Source organism: Chiloscyllium punctatum, chromosome 2, assembly GCF_047496795.1.
Source record: "Chiloscyllium punctatum isolate Juve2018m chromosome 2, sChiPun1.3, whole genome shotgun sequence".
NCBI classification, from domain to species: Eukaryota; Metazoa; Chordata; class Chondrichthyes; order Orectolobiformes; family Hemiscylliidae; genus Chiloscyllium; species Chiloscyllium punctatum.
Genome location: NC_092740.1, coordinates 112187360 through 112205316, shown reverse-complemented (window position 1 = coordinate 112205316; position 17957 = coordinate 112187360). Strand labels below are relative to the sequence as shown.

Genomic DNA, 17957 nt, shown 5'->3' with positions numbered 1-17957 from the left:
GGCCAATTCACCTGACCTGCACATCTTTGGGCTGTGGGAGGAAACCGGAGCACCCGGAGGAAACCCACGCAGACACGGGGAGAACGTGCAAACTCCACACAGTCAGTCGCCTGAGGCGGGAATTGAACCCGGGTCTCTGGCGCTGTGAGGCAGCAGTGCTAACCACTGTGCCACCGTGCCGCCCACTAAGAATGTTTCATCTTTTTGGGGTCACTCAAACTATGGGACATGGTTTGATAGATGTTAAGAGTTTTTTTTTCCCAAGTGTCATTAGAATTGGGAATTCTCCTCCTGAAGGTTGTTGAGGCAGGCTGTCATTCAAGGCAGGCAGAAAAATGGAACTGAGACCATAATCAGGTCTGACACAATCTTATGGAATGGTGAAGCAGATACAAAGCTTCAAATGGCTGTGTTCCAGCTCTTCTGTACTGTACTGTGCAGATTTCCCAACACCAAATAACTCAACACGTGATCATTGATCCTTTCTTTATAATCACTCATCACTTTACAATCCCCAGGATAGTGGAATCTAAAACTAGAGAGCATAAGTTTAAGTGAGAGGGGAAAGTTTTAAAATGCATCTCAGGAGCAACTTTTTTACACAGACGGTTATGGGTATATGGAATGAGCTGCCAGTGGAAGAGGTGGATGCTAGCTTAGAAGGCATCTGGCTGGGTAAATGAAAACTAAGAATTTAGAGTGATGTGGGCTAAATACTGTCAAATGGGACTAGATTAAGTTTGGCTATCTGGTTGGCATGGATGAGTTGGACAGAAGTGTCTGTTTTCGTGTTGTATAGCTTAATAACTCTGACTCTATTTTGCAACACAATTACTAATCTCCATCCACCCCACTACAAATGCAGAATTTACCCCAATCTCACCCCAACCCCTTACCTCCACATTCAAATTTTCTCTGCTTCCCCTTCCATACTCCCTGTGCTGTCCCTGAATGCTCCAGTCCCAACAAAGACCTAAACCTCCCTTAACTCTCTTTATCCATGTATCCAATCATCATTCCCTCTAACCAGTTTTACCCAATCTCTAATCTCTTGCTTACTCTTCCCCCATACCAAGATCTGTCTTTGATCACACTCTCTCTCTATCTGCCACACAGTGTTTACTTTTAAAAAAAACACCAGACATTTCTGGGATGTGGCATTTCTTGGTAAATTTTCCACATGACAGACAGCTGAGCCTGTCAAACAAGCTAACTTCTGTGGGAGGGTGTGAAGGACTGGGAAACATATGCATGTGAAGGCATTAAAATTCCATGGAGTTCGAGGCAAATCATTTCTTGATTGTACATTCGAAGACCCTGGTAAAGTACAGGGGCAAAGGCTTTTGCATTGTTAACCACTGTCATTAATGTTTATACTCTGACTTCAGTCTTGAGCTTGAACTGATATTATATTTGCAGACCTAATACTTTGAATTAAAAGCTCCGTCTGTGCTTGCAACCTCAAAGAGGGTGGAAGAGGTAGTGGATAGTACTGTAAATATTTAGTGCATACTTCAACTGTTTTAGTACATCATTTTCTGCTTTAGGAATTAAAGTTTAACAGTAGAAAATGGTATACATGCAATTGAATCACCTTGAAGTGCAGTTCATTTAAGTGGCTTTAAGGGGTTACTCATGTTTGTTTAAAAGAATTAAAATAGAGGAGATTGTTTTGGAGTTTGAACAAAAGTTAGTTTAAAAATGTTTAGTGCATTTTGAAAGGCTGGAAAGCTTCAGATCCTACTTCAGATCAGAGAAGAAATTGTAAATGCGGGTATTAAATCATAAAGGTTAGGTGAAACAAAGCCGAGCAGTCTGTGTTGTCATGGAGAGTGTGGTGCTGGAAAAGCACAGCAGGTCTGAGGAGCTGGAGAATCCTGATGAAGGGCTTTTGCCTGAAACATGATTCTGCTGCTCCCCAGATGCTGCCTGACCTGCTGTGCTTTTTCAGCACCACACTCTCTACTCTGATAGCTAGCATCTGCAGTCCTCACTTTGTCCCTGTGTTGTCATGTAGTTGGGAAGATCTTAAGGTTTTCTGCTTTCAACTTATCTGAATGTTTGCTGATAGAGGTTTGTTGCAGTTTGAAAGTAAAGAAGTAGCTTCTGTCAAAATTTGCTGCTGTTAGTCAGCTCCAGGCTGATGGACAGGAGAGATTCATGGAAAGCATTGCGAATTTACTGAGAGTGGGACCTTGGTGTAATTGAGAAATATTGGTGCTCAGAGCAACCCTAGGACATAGTATCAGCAGAATGAAGCTAACGATCTGTGAAAAAGTTGAAATTATGCTTATGATATGGGAGGGATGTCTCAGGAATCCAATGGGGCACACCCTTAAGGATGAGGTTGAACTTCCTGAATGTAAGCAGTTGTTGAGGCACTTTGTTGATAGGATGGCTAATGAGAGTTCTGAAGCTTGATTTTCAAAAGTAAAGGATTAAGGGGACCAAGTTTTGGTGACCTACAGTGTTTCTAATGTGCCTTTGCTGACGAATGCATGGGATCTGTCTTGCCGGCATTGTAGATGTTTGATACGGTGTATTACAACAAATCTGTGAGAAAAGTTATGGGTCAGGAAAAGAGACAACAGTAATGTGAATATTGGCTGGGTAAAGGAAAAGAAGTGCAGTGGTTAGTGAATTGTTTTCATGCTAGAAGAATGTTTGCTATGGAGTTCCTCTATATTTTCCTGATTTATAGTAATGATCTGGATATTGGTTTGCAAGGGACAATTTCAAAATTTGCGCACAATACTTGGCAATGCTTCCATATTTTATGAGGAGGATAATGTACAATTTGTTGAATGGATGAATAGGTGGCAGGTGAAGTTCAATGTCAAGAAGGGTGATAGGATACATTCTGTTAACAAAAATCTGGAGCGATGGTATAAAATAAAGGAGACTACTCTTAAGGATAAGCAGGAGCAGAGAGATCTGGATACATTTGTATAAATCAGTCAAGGTGGCAGGACAGATGAGAGAGTGGTTAACAAGGCTTACAATATCCTGGGAGTTATGGAGTACAAGAGCATTATAGCGACATAAGGTACAAGATTTAGGGAGGTTGTGCTGAACCTATATAAGGCATTAGTTAGACTTGCTGAAGTATTGTCCACAGTCTGGGAACCACAATTTAGGAAGGATGGGATAACATTGAAGAGAGTGCAGAGGAGGTTTACAACAATTGTTTCAGGGATGAGAAACTTTATTTATGAACATGGATTAAAGAGGTTGCACTGTTTTCCTTGGAGAGGAGAAGACGAAGAGGAGATTTGATAGTTTTCAAAATCATGAGAGGTCTAGACTGAGCCTGGCAAAGAAGAAGAGGAGGGAACAGGTGTAAAGTGAGTTGCAAAACAAAATGTAATGTGAGAAAAGCTTTTTTTATACAGTGAGTAATTAAGGTATGAAATGAAATATGTAAAAAATGAAATGTGATGTAGAGAGGTTCATTTGAGATATTCAAGAGGGCATGAGGTGATTATTTAAATATAAACATTGTGAAGAATTGCTGGGAAAGAGCAAGAAATCGCACTAAATCATGATGCTCATTTCAGAAAATGCAGACATAATAGATTAGACTTTGCCACTGCCATAACAATCTGAGATTCTGTGGTCACTGGCTAGACTGGACCATGAATTTGGCACTTTCACCGATAAGCTTGCAAAATTGTCTGATTTCTGAAAAGGTCTCAGTGCATTAGAAAACCACCAATGTCACGTTCCTATTCAAGAAAGGAGGGAGACAGAAAGCAGGCAACTAAGCCAGTCAGCCCGACATCAGTTGTTGGGAGAATTCTAGAATGCATTATTAAGAAAGTAATAGCAGGTCTCTTAGAAGATCATAATATTATTAGGCAGTCACCAGTTTATGAAAGGAAAATCATGTTTGGTAACTTTATTAGAGGTGCATTAGGAGTGGAGGTTATTTGGCCCATCATGCTTCGCCTTTGAATAAAACTGATGAGTTCTTTGAGGATGTGACAAGCAGAGTAAATAAGAGGATCAATGAATGTAGTCATAGATATATACAGCACAGAAACAGATCTCTAAGCCAAACCATCCATGCGGATCAGCTATCCTAAATAAATCTTGTCCCGTTTGCCAGCATTCGGCTCATATCCCTCTAAACTCTTCCTATTCATATACCCATCCAGATGCCTTTTAAACATAATTGTACTAGCCTCCACGACTTCCTCTGGCAGCTCATTTCATACCCACACCACCATCTGCATGAAAATATTGCCTTTTAGGTCCCTTTTAAGTCTTTCCCCCCTCACCTTAAAGCTATGCCCCCTAGTTTTGGACTCCCCACCCCCTCCCCCCACCATATCCATGCCCCTCATGATTTTATTAACTTCCAGAAGGTCAACCCTCAGCTTCCAACGCTCCAGAGAAAATAGCCCCAATCTATTCAGCCTCTCCCTCTAGCTCAATCCCTTCAATACTGGGAACATTGAACCCTTTCAAGTTTTACAACATCCCTCCGATAGGAGGGAGACCAGAATTGAACACAGTATTCCAAAAGTGGCCTAACCAATATCCTGTACAATCTCAACATGACCTCCCAGCTTCTATACTCAATGTACTAAGAAAAGGAGTCAAATCAAGCACCTTCCTCACTATCCTATCGACCTATCCAGTGTATTTAGATTTCCAAAAAATGTGATAAGGTACCACAGGAAAATGTTGCAAGATTAGAGCCAATTTCACTCAAACACTGAAACTGCCATCCCACCCATCAATGATCACAGCATTTCCCTCTGATCTTTCCCAGTTTCAAACTTCAAACCTTTCCCCACCCACTATCCATTTCTGACCCCAAAAGTTATTGAGCATAAAAGATTGACTGATTAACGTGGAACAGTGCATTAGAATAAGTGGACAATTTACTGGCTGACAAACAGCAATAGGAATTAGTGCTGGGGTTTCAACTATTTACAATGTGCATTAGTGACATACATAAGGGACACAATCCATTGTAGTTATTGAAAGCAAGTTGTACTGATGAATCAAAAAGTCTGCAAAGGAACATAGGTCAAGTGAGTGGGGAAAAAAATGTCAAATGAAGTATGTGTGTGGTTTGATGGGAAGAATAGAATAGCATATTGTTATTTAATTGTATAAATATTGCAAAATGGCGCAATACAGAGGAATCTGAGTAATTGTGTGCACACAAATTGCAAAATGTCTGCATGTAGATTTAGCGAGTAATTATGAAGTCTTTGGTTATATAGTGTGTGAAAAATAGGAAAGTCTTGTTGACTCTAACATTGATGAGACGAAGCTAAAATGTCATGCAACTTTGGTCTCTTTTTGCTAAGTGAAGAATGCTTTTTATGCAATTCAGTAAAGATTCAGTAGGCTGATTCCTGGGATGAAGGGGCCATTTACTGAGGAAAGATTGAGCTGTTTGGGATACTGTCTTTGAATAAGAGGTCTCCCTTTAAGCTGAAGATGAGGAGGAATTTCTTCTCTGAGGGTTGTTAACCTTTGAAATTTTCTACCCAAGTAAGAAATGGAAATTGGGTCATTGAACATTTTTAAGACAGATTTATGATCTACAAAGGAATCCAGGAGTGTGGAAGCTGTCAGTAAGGTGGAGCTGGAGCCATGATCAGATTTTATTGAAAGATGGACCAGGGCAGATGGCCTACTCGAGCTCCTATTTCATATGATCGTACTTTACAGTCTAAGTGTGTCTGTCTGCTGTCAAAAATTCCCAGTGTTCAACAAAATGATTTTCTCGATAGGACAATGGAAATCCGTGTCTCCCCTTAGGGAGTAACAGTAATTAAGCAATTATTTCTCCAAGTGATTTCAAAACAGATTGGAGCATGAAGTTAGTTTAGATAAGGTTTTGCAAGTGTTTTCAGTTCTGGGAGAGATTAGCTCAGTTAATAGAGATGGGATGGATGAGATAAAGGGGGATTGCAGGAAGTGATTATCGTGTGTGCATATTTGCTCCTACCCAGAATTCGAAAATGATTGTATGGAGACCATCTCTATCTGTGTTTCCTTATCCAATTGTGCAACTTTTTTGTTTATTCACCTGCTATGGCTGAGAAAAGTACTCATTTATTTTCTAGGAACTAATCAAAACTTCTCATTTCATGGCCTTTCCAAATCCCCCTCCAAACTCTGGTCCTCTATGTACAATACCTAAATCATTATCAGTAATGTGACAGGGCTTTCATGGTGCAACAAATTCATTAAGACACAACAGGTTTTCTTTTAAAGAAGTTGCAGTCTGATAACATTTCCAAACATTCAGGTTCAATGGGCTACATAGCCTCTCCCATTCCTATTCTCTAAAAATATTTTTGTTATTTTCCAGTGATTTCAAGCAATGAGATTTTGGTATCTCTACATTGTAACTTGGATCATTACTTGCTGATTACCTTTAAAGATAGTTAACCAAACTGGAGGTAGAACGTGATTTATAGCATAGAAACCTTAGATTAGACCAGATTTGGTTGTAATCTATTTTAAATGTTCCATAACCATTAAATGTTCCATAAGTGTCATTTTACAAATTAATTGCACAGTATGTGACACTAATAAACTGTATGTAATTTTATATTGACAGGTTTTGTTAAATATTTTTCCTCATTTATTTATAATATGCATACATTAAATAAAGCAGATTGCCTATCAAGGGGAGGTGGCAGAGGAAAAGAATCACACAGGGATGTCAGTTTTAAAAGCTTTGTTTTTTATAGTTTGCAAAAAGGTGCATTATCTTACATTTATATGTTAAAAACTGAAATCCGTATAATTGTTCCCAGAAGTTGTACTGTGTACAACTTATGAATCTTGGCATTTATAGTAATGTCCTTTTTTAATGCTTCTGGGCACAAGATTCATTATGATATTACTTTTAGCAACAGCTTCTGGCAGTGCATTTGAGTGGACTGAGCTATGGTTCTTCTGTTAAATTTTTCAGTGGTAAAAACAATCTTCCTTTCAACAACTTTTGTTGAAACAAAATCAGTGTGAGGTTTGTCAAGATTATGCAATGTCTTTAGTGTACACAAAGGATAGTTTTATACAATTTCAATCTTTGTTGATTCTGCCTTTCCAGTATTCTATGAGTGCCATGAAACTTTCTCTCTCTCTCTCGATTATAAGTTATGTGTATGAATGCCAGACAAAATATCTGAAAGTTGAAAGTTTAGAAATCTAATCTGATCAAAATGGGATTGCTGCAGAAATTTGCATTAAAAATCCAACAAAGATTGGTTTTGGAATGTCTTAACATTTTGTGTTTCACAGGAATATAATATTTTGCCAAACGTATAATTTAACAAGCAAAAACTATTTGCTGGTGAAGCTCAGCAGGTCTGGTAGCATCTGTGGGAAGAAAGCAGAGTTCAGTGACTTTTCATCAGAACTGTTAGCAGATAGTAAAAAGTGCTATTTATGCAGAAGACAAAGTTGGGGGGAGGTGAGACAAGGGCAGAGTTGAGCAGATAAGTGGAGATAGAGCCCAGAGAGAGAGATATGAAAGGAGGAAATAAACAAGAAGATTATGGATAGCAGGCCAGAACAAAAGAAAAACTAAATAAGTGATAACAAGGTCTAAGTGTAGGAAAGAATAGTTTAATGAGGCTAGTTTACAGTTAACTCTCAGCATTGGCATAGTTTTAGATTTTTTTTAAGTTGCAAGTGCTCTGTTCACAAAGTTACAGTAAATGTAAGGGCTGTTATCTCTAAACCAGGTACATTGTTGCAGGTTTTGTTTAAAGTGTTGTTCAGAAATGTGTTTATTTTGCATGCATTTTGTTGTGTGATACGTGGTGGAGAATACAGTGATGCATTGAAATTGCAAGCAAGCTGCAAAGTTAATTCCAAGTTAATTTTGCACTGAAGAAGGGTCACTGGACCTGAAATGTTAATTCTGCCTTCCCTCCACAGGTGCTGCATGACCTCCTGAGATCTTTCAGCAATTTCTGTTCATGTTTCTGATTTCCAGCATCTGCCATTGTTTTTTTTTGTTTAATTTTGCACTTGTTAGTTATGCAATATCCTGTTCAATAATTTATTTCACAAGTAAAATTAAGCAAATAAAGTTAACATAATGTTATTGATATGTGGGAAACTTGTTTATGTCCCGCAAAATCATTCTGTGGCATGTTAATTGTTTTGTAAAGTGAAATCAAAATTAAAAGGCATTTGACTAAATTTGTTTAAACAAAAGAAGCAAGTGTTTTTTGTTATGTTTTAATATCATGAAAGTAGTTGATCCTTTTGTTTCATGATGAGGCAGTAAAAGTTATCTTTATTTGATGCGAAATTATACATAGTGGTTTTACTTGCAGTACATTTAGTTGAATTTCCATTGATGTTGGTGAGCATATATGACTAAGAATTGTTAATTACGAATTATGGAATTACGCTATTCCAGCTCTTACTTGATTTATTGTCAATATTAATTTATGTTTATTGGTCTGGATGATCAGTTTTATAAAATATATTAGAACTCTGCAGAATGTCACTGAATTATATAATGCTAATCAATGCAAGTAGTTCAGTGATGCTGCTAATACTTGTGATCATGCTAAACTTGTAAAAATCATTTCCTTTTATTAGCAACATAGATATTTCTGAAGTATTTTAGGTTCCTAATATCTAAGCATGATAGAAATCAGTAATAACATTTTAATGTTTTGTCCACTTCTTAGGACAACTTGCTTGGTAGTTGATATTTTATAAATATAAACAAAGGATCCCTATTCATGTTAGTGCAGCTATCATAAACCATCTTTTCTGTATTAGATTCATACATCTCTTGTACAACCTTGAGTCGAAACAGCTTTCTGAACATTTCCCCCAGCTTCTTGAAAAAAACATTTTTGCTGAAAATATGTCTAACTGGTCCACTTAATAGTTCATATAACTAACTTTACATCATTTTGTCTATCGAATAAATCCAAATTTTCTATTGTAACTTCAGACTATGTTTAACATCAATGAACAAGTTCAAATAAAATTGCATTTTATGTACGTTTTATACGTATGTTTATATATTTGCATAATTGAATCAGCTATTGATTCTGCCCTTTTTCTTCTGTTGAATCGTTCCACCATACCTCAAGACATAACTATTCCAATTTTACCAGAACTGGTATTCCACGTGCAGTACCTTCACATCAGGCAGAATTGTTCCCTGTATTCCACAATGCACCAAGATCTCCTCACCCATCACCTCCGACATCCCTGATCTTCATTGTGTCCACATTCCCCATGGTCTCAACTCAAACATTTTCTTTCTTATCTTTAAATCCCATCTGTAACTCAACTTTCCCTAGCTATGTAACCTTTTTAACCCCTCTCCCAAAATTTTAAATCCTCAGACATTGGGCTTCTGTGTATCCCCCATCCTTTCATTCCACCAGTAGCAATCAGCAACAGATTTCTGGAGATTTCTTCTACCGTATGTCAGCCCATTTCATTATCATGAAGCCTACTATATATTTTACTACATTTCTGAATCTTTCCGTAATCTGAAACTTGATCATGTGGAGGTGTGCACTGGAGCAAAATGTTTTTAAAATATTAATCCAGAATATTATTTAAAAGTAAAATGTTGGAGAAGGGCAAAGTTTGTAGAGATTTAATCAGATTTAGGAATCAATTTGCAAAAATATGCAGATGGTTCAGTTTCTGAAACAGTTTTAATTTTTCAGTAAAACAACCTCCATCTCTGTCCATACCACTTCTACTTTGTGTGTAAATAGTAAGGAAAGTATATGCACCTGCTTAATAAGACTCCCTCATGAAGTTTATCATTTGCTTGCATATAATATGATTTACTGGATAGAAGCATTTGTGTTCTCTTGATCACCTAACCTCAGTAAATAAACCAAGAATTCAAGCATATGTACTTAAGAGGGAGATGGTGGCCTAGTAGTATTATTGCATGATTATTCATTGAGAGGCTCAAGTAATGTTTTGGGAAACTGGCTTTGAATCCCCACCATAGCAAATGGTAGAATTTGAGTTCAGTAAAAATCTGGAATTAAGGTGACTATGAAACCATTGTCAATTGTGAAAAGGCTGACTGATGTCTGATAGGGAAGATACCAGCACTCTTACTTGGTCTGCCACGCATGTGACTCCAACTGACTCTTAACTGCCCTCTCAGTAGTTAGGGATGGACAATCAGTACTGGCCTAGCCAGTAACACTGACAATCAATGAATGAAAAACAGGAAAAATAATCTGAAATAAAGCTGACATGTTGTGAAAAACATCAGCTTTAACAAAGGTTTTTACAGGTCTTCACAGATTTGTTGCATGTTGTCCAATATAGTCAATTTTTATTTGAAATCGTTGGCTGACATCTAATTTTTTTCATCAGATGTACTTGTTCTTTTGTTTCAAAGCAGTAGATACTGTAACTTAGCTTGTAAGAGACAAATAGTTTGAACTACAGATATTTGAGAAAATAATGTAAGGTTTGTTTCATGTGACTTATTTCATTTAGTTAAGATGCATGGCTGAGGAGCTGGTGGTCGGGAGAAGGATTCACATTTTTGGATCATTGGAAGCTGTTTTGGGGTAGATGTGACCTGCATAAGAAGGACGGATTGCACCTAAGTTGGAAGGGGACTAATATACTGGCAGGGAGAATTACTGGAGCTGCTCGGGAGGATTTAAACTAATAAGTTGGGAGTGTGGGACTTCAGGAGATGGTGAGGAAAGATTTCAATCTGAGACTGGTACAGTTGTGAACAAAGGCAAGTAAAATGGTCAGGGTAGGCAGGGACAAAGCAGAGAACAAGATCGGACTGATAAATTAAACTGGATTTATTTCAATGCAAGAGGCCTAACAGGGAAGGCAGACGAACTCAGGGCATGGTTAGGAACATGGGACTGGGATATCATAGCAATTACGAAAAAATGGCTCAACGATGGACAGGACTGACAGCTTACTGTTCCAGGATACGAATGCTACAGGAAGGACAGAAAGGGAGGCAAGAGAGGAGGGGGAGTGGCACTTTTCATAAGGGATAGCATTACTGCTGTACTTAGGGAGGATATTCCCGGAAATACATCCAGTGAAGCTATTTGGATGGAACTGAGAAATAAGAAAGGCATGATCACCTTATTGGGATTGTATTATAGACCCCCTAATAGTCAGAGGGAAATTGAGAAACAAATTTGCAAGGAGATCTCAGCTATCTGTAAGAATAATAGGGTGGTTATGGTAGGGGATTTTAACTTTGCAAACATAGACTCGGACAGCCATAGTGTTAAGGGTTTAGATGGAGAGGAATTTAGAAGTGTGTACAAGAAAATTTTCTGATTCAGTATGTGGATGTACCTACTAGAGAAGGTGCAAAACTTGACCTACTCTTGGGAAATAAGGCAGGGCGGGTGACAGGTGTCAGTGGGGGAGCAGTTAGAAGCCAGCGATCATAATTCTATTAGTTTTAAAATAGTGATGGAAAAGAACTGACCAGATCCAAAAGTTGAAGTTCTAAATTGGAGAAAGGCCAATTTTGATGATATTAGGCAAGAATATTCAAAAGCTGATGGACACAGATGTTCACAGGTAAAGGGACGGCTAGAAAATGGGAAGCCTTCAGAAATGAGATAACAAGAGTCCAGAGAAAGTATATTCCTGTTAGGGTGAAAGGAAAGACTGATAGGTAGAGGGAATGCTGGATGACTAAAGAAATAGAGGGTTTGGTTAAGAAAAAGAAGGAAGCATATGTCCGGTATAGACAGGATAGATCGAGTGAATCCTTTGAAGAGTATAAAAGCAATATGAGTATACTTAAGAGAGAAATCAGGAGGTCAAAAAGGGGATATGAGATAGCTTTGGCAAATAGAGTTAAAGAGAATCCAAAGGATTTTTACAAATACATTAAAGACAAAAGGGTAACAAGGGAGAGAATAGGGCCCCTCAAAGATCAGCAAGGCGGCCTTTGTGTGGAGCCACAGGAGATGGGGGCAGATACTAAATGAGTATTTTGCATCAGTCTTTACTGGGAAAAGCACATGGAAGGTATAGAATGTTGGGAAATACACAGTGACATCTTGAAAAATGTCCATATTACAGAGGAGGAAGTATTGGATGTCTTGAAATGCATTAAAGTGGATAAGTCCTCAGGACCTGATCAGGTGTACTCTAGAACTCTGTGGGAAGCTAGAGAAGTGATTGCTGGGCCTCTTGCTGAGATATTTGTAACATCAATAGTCACAGGTGAGGTGCTGGAAGTCTGGAGGTTGGCAAATGTGCCACTGTTTAAGGACAAGCCAGGGAACTATAGGCCAGTGAGCCTGATGGTCAGTGGTTGACAAGTTATTGGAGGGAATCCTGAGGGACAGGATGTACAAGTATTTGGAAAGGCAAGGACTGATTAGGAATAGTCAACATGGCTTTATGCGTGAGAAATCATGTCTCACAAACTTTGAGTTTTTTGAAGAAGTAACAAAGAGGATTGATGAGGGCAGAGCAGTAGATGTGATCTATATGGACTTCAGTAAGGTATTTGACAAGGGTTCCCATGGGAGACTGGTTATTAAAGTTCAATCTCATGGAATACAGGGAGAACTAGCCATTTGGATACAGAACTGGCTCAAAGGTAGAAGACAGAGGCTGGTGGTGGAGTGTTGTTTTTCAGACTAGAGGCCTGTGACCAGTGGAGTGCCACAAGGATTGGTGCTGGGTCCACTACTTTTCATCATGTATATAAATGATTTTGACGTGAGCATAAGAGGTATAGTTAGTAAGTTTGCAGATGACACCAAAATTGGAGGTGTAGTGGATAGTGAAGAAGGTTACCTCAGATTACAATTGGATCTGGACCAGATGGGCCAATGGGCTGAGAAGTGGCAGATGGAGTTTAATTTAGGTAAATGTGAGGTGCTGTATTTTGGGAAAGCAAATCTTAACAGCACTTATACACTTAATGGTAAGGTCCTCGGGAGTGTTGCTGAACAAAAAGACGTGGAGTGCAGGTTCATAGCTCCTTGAAAGTGGAGTCGCAGGTAGAGAGGATAGTGAAGAAAGCGTTTGGCATGCTTTCCTTTATTGGTTGGAGTATTGAGTACAGAAGTTGGGAGGTCATGTTGCGGCTGTACAGGACATTGGTTAGGCCACTGTTGGAATATTGCATGCAATTCTGGTTTCCTTTCTGTTGGAAAGATGTTGTGAAACTTGAAAGGGTTTAGAAAAGTTTTACAAAGATGTTACCAGGGTTGGAGGATTTGAGCTATAGGGAGAGGTTGAGTAGGCTAGAGTTGTTTTCCCTGGAGTGTCGGAGGCTGAGGAGTGACCTCATAGAGGTTTATAAAATCATGTGGGGCATGGATAGGGTAAATAGACAAAGTCTTTTTTCTGGGGTGGGGAGTCCAGAACTATAGGGTATAGGTTTAGGGTGAGAATGGAAAAATATAAAAGAGACCTAAGGGGTAATGTTTTCACTGAGGGTGGAATATGTATACAAAGAGCTGCCAGAGGAAGTGGTGGAGGCTGGTACAATTGCAACATTTAAAAGGCATCTGGATGGGTATATGAATAGGAAGGGTTTGGAGGGATATGGGCCAGGTGCTGGCAGGTGGGACTAGGTTGGGTTGGGATATCTGGTTGGCATGGATAAGTTGGACCAAAGGGTCTGTTTCTGTGCTGTACATCTCTATGACTCTATGTTATGTTGTCTCAATTTAAGGAAATTAGAATAATGTTTAAAAAGTGGAGTGGCATGTGGCACAATTGAATTTAATAAAAACTAAAATTAAATACTTGAATCGGAAGCTATGATTTTAAGGAAACTGCAGTCTTTTGCAATGCATTGCCCCATTCTTTATAAAACATGTCACAAATTGGAATAGTATCTGAATTTGCTGATTGGAGAATACAAATCGAAAATTGTGGTCTGAGCTGCACTTTCTTGTCTGCTCCACTTAACCTTTGACTCATATGTCTAACCAAAATCTCTCTAACTCAGTGTTGAGTCAGATCCAGTTTCAGTTCCCTTCTGAGGGAGAGAATTGAACTGCTAAAGATCTTCCCTGTGAAAAGATTTCCCATCATCTGTTTTAAAAGGGAGATCTCTTTAAGTCCTCTGGTTCCAGTCTCCCCCATAATCGGAAATGTTCTCCAGGTATCCAGTCCCTCAGGATTTTGTATGTTTCACTAAGATCAACTCTCATTTATCAAAACTCCAATGGAAATAGGCCTGACTTGTTTTCCCATTCTTCCTAAGATTACCCCTCATCCCAACAGTGAGTTGCGTGAACCTACTCTGAACTGTTTCTGAAGAAATTATATGTTTTCAAATATGGTGACCACAGCTGTGCAGTGTTCCAGATGTGACCTCACCAACATCCTATGCAATAACAGTAAAACTTCCCTAATCTTATATTCTCCTTACAATAAACAATAACATTTTAGTTGCTTTCATGATCACTTGCTGTACCTATATATTAATCTTGTGGGTCATGTACCAGGACCCAGATCTCTCTGTACCTGTCCTACAATCTCTCTCTCTATTTAACTGCAACATTACTTTTGTATTCTTCCTGCTGAAATAGATAAGTTCACATTTATCCATGTTATACTCCAATCACCAAATATTTGCTCACTCACCTAATCTATCTATATCCCTTTATAGACTCTGTACCTCCCTTGAAACTTACATCTCCCCTATCTTGATGTCAATGGCAAATTTAACTACTATGAAATCAGCCCGTAATGACAACCATTGATATAGATTGTAAATACATGAGGACTTAGCATTGACTTCTGTGCACTCCACTAGCTACAGCACATCAACCTGAAAATGCTCCACTTATTCCTGCTTTCCCTGAGCAAAGCAACCCTTTATATGTGATCTTATGTAACCCCCATTTCATAAGATACTTTCCCAAACATCATTTAGAAATCCAAGTATACTACATCTAGTAGTTTTCCCATGTCCTCCAAAATTGTTGCTTTGCAAAGAAAATCTCTGATAGTTTAGTTAAATACTATTTTATTTTCACACAGCCATGTTGTCTCTGTCTGATCAAATTGTGATGTCCTGTGTATCTTCTACAACCTCCTTAATATTGGAAATAATGGATCTAGGATTTTCCGTATGACAAGTGTTAGAGTAAAAGGCCTATAGTTCTCTGCTTTTTGCCAAAATCCTTTCCTAACAAAAAGGATGATCAATTTGGTCTTTTCCATCCAATGCAATGCTTGAAGATTCTAACAAATTTTGGGAGATTGTAACCAATGCGTCTACTATCTGTGATGCCAATTCTTTTAAGATCTGAGAGTATAGGCCACTGTGTCCTGGGGACTTGACAGTCTTAAATCCAAAGGCTTTCCCATTATGTTTTCTGGTGATCGTTTTACATGTTTCCCTCCCTATCAGTTATTGATTTTCAATAATCTTTGGGAAATTTTTTTTTAAATCTTCCACCATGAAGAAAGACACCAAGTATCTGTTTAAAGCCTTCACCATTTCTGTTACAATTTTCCTATTCAAATGTAGTACATGTAGAAACTATTGCTTTCTCTCTTTATTTTACTGTTCAGCTTTTTAATCATATTTTGCCTTTTGCCTCTTTATCATGGTTTTAGTCATTATTTGCAGGCTGTTAAAATCTGTTCAGCCCTCTGATGTATGACTAAATTTTGCACACTTATAGTGTCTTTATCAATTTAAAGCTATCCTTAACTCCTTATTTAGCCATCCTTTCTTTCTCACTAAGATAAATCTTTACTGAGTTATTTAACATCTCCTTAAACTTATGCGACTGCAACTTTACTGACCTGCCTTTTAGCCTGGTTCATGCCTTCATTGTTACCTTTATTTCAGTTTAAAATACTAGTCATAGACCTATGCTTCTCCTTGTCAAAATGAAAATAAAATATTTATCACATTCTGATCACTGTGGCCTGTCTCCTTTACCATGAGGCTATTGGTTGATCCTGTTTCATGTCACAATACTAGGGATAGCCTGTGCCCTGTTTATCCTCTAAGAAATAATCCAAAAGATGATAGGAATTATTTTTTTAAAGTACTATTACCAATCTCATTGTCCCAATCTACACCATTAGTACCTGTATACATTTAGTAACTGTAGTATTATTTGTATATTCTGTTGACTTCATCAGTGTAATAATGGTTCTGAAAATTGATTTTTAGGTTGAGTTTGAAGATGGTTCCCAACTTGTAGTAAAACGTGACGATGTTTATACACTAGATGAAGAGCTACCAAAACGGGTCAAATCTCGCCTTGTAAGTACACTGCTTGTGAAATATTTTGACACATTTTACATGTACCATTTTTCATAACATGCTTATGGATGGATAAGGTCATTTGGCCCAACCTCATGCATCAATCCAAAACAGTCTTGCGCTGCCCACATTGGTCTATTGCGTCTAATGCCTTCTGTTGATCAGTCATTCTATTAAGAACCACCTGATATCAATCCTAAATTTACCTTTCACTCACCTCAATTGATTTTCCCTTGCCCTAAACCGTTTAACTCAATTTAAAGTAGCATTCCAAATTACCCTAGTCCATGTCACTTACCATTGTGAGGTGGCACTATAAGATCCTTTCTAAGTTGAAAAGACCTGCCTTTCCCTGTAGCTTGAACAAAGGATCAGTCCTTTGTCAGCTTTATACATGTCTTCCTTGTGTCTCTGCAGCCACAGCTGGACGTAGTACTTAAGATATAATAGAAGAAGAATACTGTGCAGCTTGACCACATCTCCCACTGACTTGCATGCTGCTGTTGGTCATAAAATTGTCACTAAATTGATTGTGTTAGTTAATACTGCACTGGGCATATTAAGCATTAAGTCAGATGGCAGCCCTGGTCTCCTTTGCATTCACTCTAGCTCCCATGAAGATGCTTCACAAAATATACATGTTGCTTATTTTCTTTGCTATGTGCTTGACTGCTTCAAATTTTAACTGCCATCATTCAGCTCACTCATATTTCATTTAACTCATTCTGTGGTTTGTGGCTGCCTCATTTAATTCTCTTGGTGTGGTACCATCAACCATTTTGTCAAAAAGTCTTGGTCCCGATCTGATTTAATAAAACACTTCTCCAAGGGATGTATTTTTACATTTACATGCAGTTTAGTATTCTGTTAACCATTAATGGAAATGTTTAAGGACATCATGAATTGCAATGATCTTGTTGAGAATACACTTTATTGCGAAATTGTAAAGAAAAATAAAGTAAAACAATGATTCAGTCATTACTGGGAAGTCTGTGGTTGCATTTTATTGGTAAGCATGTCATTTCTTGAGGGTCCACCTTGATGACCATCATGACTCACCTATAGAACTGGTTGAGAAGCGTTGGCGTAATCTAACTAAGTTCCACTGCGTTTTGGAATCCACTAGTGAAGGATAGAAGTCAGGAACCACAGTTGAACAAGCACTGAGGTCTATGGAGCCTCACTCCATAACTGTGTCCTTCCCAACCACACCCTGACAATCTCTCTCATTTCTAACCATTGAAATCACACTTTAAGCAAATTGGTAATCTTCCAATTTATTTTTGAAAGCCCCTCAGGTTTTCACTGTCTTGGGGTAAATCACAGTCGGGTTAGGTTGTCACTCGTGTTGCTTTAACTGCTGTCAACTAGATGTTTTTATAGATAAATTCTCAGGTTTACCACTGATAACCTATTATTTTAAAAAATCTGAAAACTATTATTTTAATAAGTAAGACTACAGTATTTGTTTAGTGAAGTTTTCAAATATGGACTTAATCTATTTCTAATCTATTAATAAATCCCACTCCAGATTTGCTTAACTATATTTGTCCATGCTTGTAAATATCCTTACGAGTTTCTTTCAACACTGTGGACTAAATATCACAGAATTGTAGAATCCCTACAGTGTAGATGGAGGCAATTCAGCCCATCGAGTCTGCACTAACTCTCTGAAGCGCATCCCATCCACTTCTACGTCCCCACAATATCCCCG

General features: G+C 38.2%; 1 protein-coding gene across 4 annotated transcripts in view; it reads left to right on the top strand.

Annotated features, from left to right (window-relative positions):
* Positions 1–17957, top strand: part of LOC140487885 (lysine-specific demethylase 4C-like) — a 427159-nt gene that overhangs the window by 397633 nt on the left and 11569 nt on the right. For all 4 annotated transcript variants that reach the window (XM_072587280.1, XM_072587271.1, XM_072587299.1 and 1 more), the window contains one exon: positions 16151–16243. In XM_072587280.1, coding sequence (XP_072443381.1) covers positions 16151–16243 — 93 coding nt within the window. The remainder of the gene's footprint in view (positions 1–16150; positions 16244–17957) is intronic.